Raw genomic sequence first — 5,690 nt, forward strand, 5'->3', positions numbered from 1 at the left:
TGTTAATAAAGAAATGAAATTTAAATTAACATTGAATTAAACTTTACATTAAAGATCATACATCGGATAAATACTACGAGATATTTGATCTAATTAATGTCTGTTACTAGAATGCAAACATTGACAATAATTAGACCGATGAAGATTCAATTGAATTGACAAACAGACCGTCTATGTATTTAGGTACGTATATGAATTTAAGTAGTAAATACGTTGATATAATAAAAAGTGAACTCACGACAGCATAATTCCCTCGTCTGATCTTCATCTTCTTTCGAGGTGTGTGAGTTTTTGCGACGTGTTTCCTGTCCGTTTCCTGTGTGTCCCTCGGGAAATACCGTTGATACGTTCATAGTAACATTCGGTTTCTATATACACGAATGAATTTCATAAATTAATAGACGTTTATCTCCTTTGGAATCTTGTTAAATTGATATTAGGAATACTAAGAAATTTAATTCAATGAGTAATGGAAAATTGTTAAAATAATATCATTACCGAGAAATTTTCTTTTTTCTTTTTTTTTTCTTTTTTTTTTTTTTTCTCTATGATCAATAATAATTAATAATTATTAATCAAAACGATAATATCGTTCGTGCAATATGATCTTGTTTAAGTGATATATTTTATTGAACAAAAAATTTTATTATCTCCGAAAAACATTTATAATGATCATTCATACTTCATGATAAATTATTTAAATAATTTTTTTTTATTTAACAAAAATTTTTCTCACCTATGATTGATAATATTTCAATTGTAAACGTTTATCGTTTACACGATATAAATTATTTTAAATGATAAATAATTTTTTTCATTTCAACAAATTTCTCTTAATCAAATAAATTAATTATTAAATAAAACTTGAGTTCTTTCAATCAGTTATCAATCATTTATTATCATTGTCTTTCGTTTCTATTGATATTAAATCTAACAATACTAAGAAATAAAATTTACTCGTTACATCATTTATTTATCAATTTTATATACATTATATACATATATATATATACGTATATAAAATATCGCGATATCATTGAAATAATGTTTCCCGTCATTTCGTATACAATTCAATTCGAATAATTCAAGATATATCCTGTGACCTTGACAAAGATCTTGAAAAACGATCGGAAACGTTAGTTCCAACGAGACTTATGATTTCATGGTGAACGATAGTTCTTCCATTGGACGGCACATTAAGCGTAACACATTAATGGATTCATTAGATTCTAACGTTGCTAAGACTCCGTGAAAATAATAGTTGTGATACGTAGACAAAGAGAAAAGATAATAAAGAGAGAAAGACAGACAGACAGACAAACAGACAGACAGAGAGGGAAAGAGAGAGAGAGAGAGAGAGTGAGAAACGAACGGAGGAAACATACAAAGGACCGAGAAAAAACGATGATCGCGTGGTATGGTGCACGCTCGATCACGTAACTGCTGCGTTAAGGTTTGTCTTTGCGTCATTTACGTGTCACGTCAAACGACGCATCGATAATCCAGTGAAAAAAAAAAGAAAAAAAAAAAAAAAAAAAAAAAGAAAATACAATAAAAAAAGAAAAATAAAAATAAAAGGAAAATAAATCTCCTTTAATCCGATACAAATGAAATGGATTAAACAAAATATAATTTATATGATCCTATAAAATTTGAGATTAATATTAGATCAATGATCTATCGTAATGTTATCACTTCTCTTCACGTTAAATAATAATAATGATAATGACGATGACGACGATGATGTGATACGATGACACGAATATAGAAATAAAATAATATCACTAATAATATCAGTGATTAGAAATTGTCGGAACAATTTTTCAAACGCAAAAAAATTCTACATTCACATTTTCACATACACAAACACAAACACGCACGCAAGCATATACGCACGCGAAAAAGATAATTCAGTAAGTAATTATATTAAAAACGTATGTCATAGTGCTAGCATTTCCTAAATGTATAAAAAGAAATATTAAACTTGGCATAGGCCAATTTAATTAATCTAATAACTTGACAAATGAAAGGGAAAGAATAATAATAATAATAATAATAATAATAATAATAATAATAATAATAATAATATTAATAAAGTAGAGTAAGATCAGAATGAAACGTAACATTGAGTACGTAAAGTTATATTGATGGTGTTATATCATATTATATTGAAAATAAATAGAAATATTTAAAAAAAAAAAAGAAAAAACGTATGTTAATCCCAACTTTCAATCAAATCTGGATAATCTTAAATTGATCGTATTTGTTCTTCCGAAATTCGATAACAATTAATTTGATAAAAAGAGAAGCGATTGTAGACATGTTCCGTGAAACGAGACAATACAAAATAAATAATTGAAAAAAGAAAACGATAAAAGAAAGAAAGAAAATAAAAAAACATAAAAATCCAATTGATCACGACTAATATCATTTCCTTTTTTTCACGGAACTGAACGAAGGTACGATGAACACGAGATGTTCGTTATTACTAACTAAGAGTGAATAAAAAAAAAAACGAGAGAAAGAAAGAAAGAAAGAAAGAAAGAAAGAAAGAAAGAAAGAAATAGAGAGAGAGAGAGAGAGAAAGAAAGAGAAAAAAAGAAGAAAGAGGAAAAGAAAACGGAAACGACGTGACACTCACTTGGCCTTTGGCCAGGGTCAACCTCTTAGCCGTCTTGTTGACGCTCGAATGGAAGACCAAAAACTCCCTCCAAAGATTAACATAGGTGTCGCGTTTCGTTTCTGAACGGTGCACAACTCTTCGATTAACTTTTCGTCGCACTACCACCATAGTATCCACAAGGGAAATACTTATTCCTCCTCTCTTCTACACCCTCCCTACAATCCCCCTTGATCACTATCGACAATCGCAAGTACTTATCTTCAACTTGGACATAACGTTTTCGTTCTATCTTAAAACTTGTTAAATATACGTTCAAGTTTAATCTAACCGTCGGTCACTTATTCCTATTCGTTTCGCGAGAAGCCAGTAAACTCAAAGTGCAACAAATGCTTGCTTGCTTGCTTGGTTAGTTGGTTGTTTGCTGCACGAATGATATCACGATACGAAGGGATAAGAAAGAGAGAGACAGAGAGACGGAGAGAGAGAGAGAGAGAAAGAGAGAGAGAGAGAGAGAGAGAGAGAGAGAGAGTGATAAAGAGATAGAGTGCGGCAATCGACCTTGACATCGACCATACCGTTCTTGCGTGACGATGATGGGGGATGGTCAGAGAGTTTGCCAGTGGTAACATACTGTCTTTACGATCAATCAACCAATGACAACTGGAGGGTGGAATAGGGGGGGGGCACAGTAGGATTAGCGGGATCTTTCTTTTATGTTCTAACTGAAATAAGAATAATTCATATATGCATGTATAAACGCATATGCAAGTTGTTCATAAATGAAGAATATTCATTTGAATTAATATCTCGTTTGTTATGTGAAATAATCAAGAATGAAAAATAATAAAAGAAAATCTAAGAACATCGGATATTCAGTGTATATATATATATGTATATATATTTATTTCATAAAAAATAAAAAATGCAGTTAATTATAATTTATTAATTATTAATTAAAAATTTATAATTTATAATTTTTAATTTATAAATATATAAATTGAAATTATAAATTACGTTTAATCCGATTGAATATCTCTTTTTCCGTAAGAGTAATTAAAAAGAAGAAGAAAAAAACAACAAAATTTGTATATACATATATATATATATATATATATATTATAAATATATATTAAAAATTTTATATAATATTTATATAATAATTTTTTATATAATATTATATAATATTTTATATAATATATTTATATAATATTTTATTTAAAAAAATATTATATTAAAAAAAAAACAAAATTTATATATATATATATATATATATATATATATATATATATATATTAAGAAAAATTTTCACGATTTATCGGATGAAATATTTTTAGAAAGTACGAAATAAAATGTCTCACTTATTACAGATAAATTGGATAGGTTAATAATTTCTAATGTTTTATTAATGGAACACACGGTATATTTTCAATCGATCAGATATTTTAATCAATTATTTTTTTTTTTTTAAATTAGTTGAACTCCTATTATCCTAAAGTTAATGACTAAATAATGATATTATTGTATCACCAACTGTACGTATTTACATTCGAATTGAAACGATCTTCTTTTTTAAACGAAAGGTCATTAAAAAAAAAAAAAAAATCTGGGAAACATAAAATAATCTTACAATAAATTTAATCACCAATCTTACAATAAGTTTAATCCATTCTTTTGTGGCTGTTAATAATAGAAAATAAAAAAATTTTTTAATTAATTTATGATTATTAATAATTTTCGTTTATATTTCAATTTAACTGAAATTAATGAAAGTGAAACGTTAATGTCAGATTGATTATTAACTTCAGGCATATGCTTGTTTAATAATTAATTTTAAGAATAATCGATTGAAGTATATGTAATTAAAAAAAAAAAAAAAAAAAAAAAAAACAATACAGTATTTCATAAAAAAAAGATTAGAAATTATTGAAGATTTAAATGAAAATCGATTCTTACATTTAAAATATATTACATAATTACTTTAATAATATATTATAAAATTATTTTGTAAACTTAAAATTTATTACACTTCGAGATATAAATTATGAAAATTGTTTTTGATATATATATATATATATTAAAAATAATATATGTTATTTTAGAAAAAAATAATATGAAATATAATTAAAAATATAATTAAAAATATAATTAAAAATATAATTAAAAATAATATATGTTATTTTTATATATATATGTATAAGATATTCAACTGATCCTTAATTTAATAAAATAAAATAAATATATATATATATTTAAGAAGTGAACAATAAAACTAATTTTATGATATAAAAATATCTTTGATATCTACAGTATCATGCCAATAGATTTATAACTTTATCATTTAAATAATAATCACGATTATAATAGATTAATTAATTATTAATAAAAGATAATTTCTGATATAGTACTTAGACCGATATAATTAGTCTATATACTCTTCGATAAAACATAATTATATCTTTCATGAATGAAACTTTATTTTCGTGATGTGATAAAATAATATACGTGATAACATAAATAAATCGAAACATTTACGTACATACATACGTACGTACGTACGTACGTACATACATACAGGGTTCTTTATTTCACGAAAATGCTAATAAAGTGATATCTTAGACATGTGTAAAATCTTGCAGTGACCTCGACCTTTTCCAACTCCTTTAGATCTAAAATGAATAACACCAGGTACGAAGGACGATGAGATAAGAGCACTGCTGAGGTGGATAATCGTTCCGCTATCCTCGACTTCCGGTCATACCTTACAACAAACGATCTACGTACGTACGTACGTACGTACGTATATATATATATACACAAACATACATACATACATACATACGTAAATACATATATTTATGTATTTATTTATATATATACACGTACATACATATGTATTATTACTTCCTTATATAAGAGGTCACCCGATATATATAGTCTCTTGTAAATTCGGTGTGATGGTTGACGATATTGGTGTTAGTGTTTGTATTTGTGTTGGTGTAGATTAGGTCGATCGACATTTCTTCTATTTTTTTATTCTTTTTTTTTTTTTCTTTCTTTCTTTCTTCCT

The 5,690-nt window shown here is 26.1% G+C and overlaps 1 protein-coding gene across 1 annotated transcript in view; it reads right to left on the reverse strand.

The window, feature by feature from the left end:
• LOC118447269 (aquaporin AQPAn.G) overlaps positions 1-2,940 on the reverse strand; it is a 25,674-nt gene extending 22,734 nt beyond the window's left edge. The window contains exons 1-2 of the mRNA XM_035879014.2: positions 2,642-2,940; positions 239-368 (exon numbers count right to left, since the gene is read on the reverse strand). Of these exons, the coding sequence (XP_035734907.1) occupies positions 239-368; positions 2,642-2,791 (280 nt within the window). The 5' untranslated portion in view covers positions 2,792-2,940. The remainder of the gene's footprint in view (positions 1-238; positions 369-2,641) is intronic.
• Positions 2,941-5,690: the final 2,750 nt, after the last annotated feature.

The sequence above is a fragment of the Vespa mandarinia genome, chromosome 20 (assembly GCF_050613455.1).
Source record: "Vespa mandarinia isolate Hongniang chromosome 20, ASM5061345v1, whole genome shotgun sequence".
Classification (NCBI taxonomy): Eukaryota; Metazoa; Arthropoda; class Insecta; order Hymenoptera; family Vespidae; genus Vespa; species Vespa mandarinia.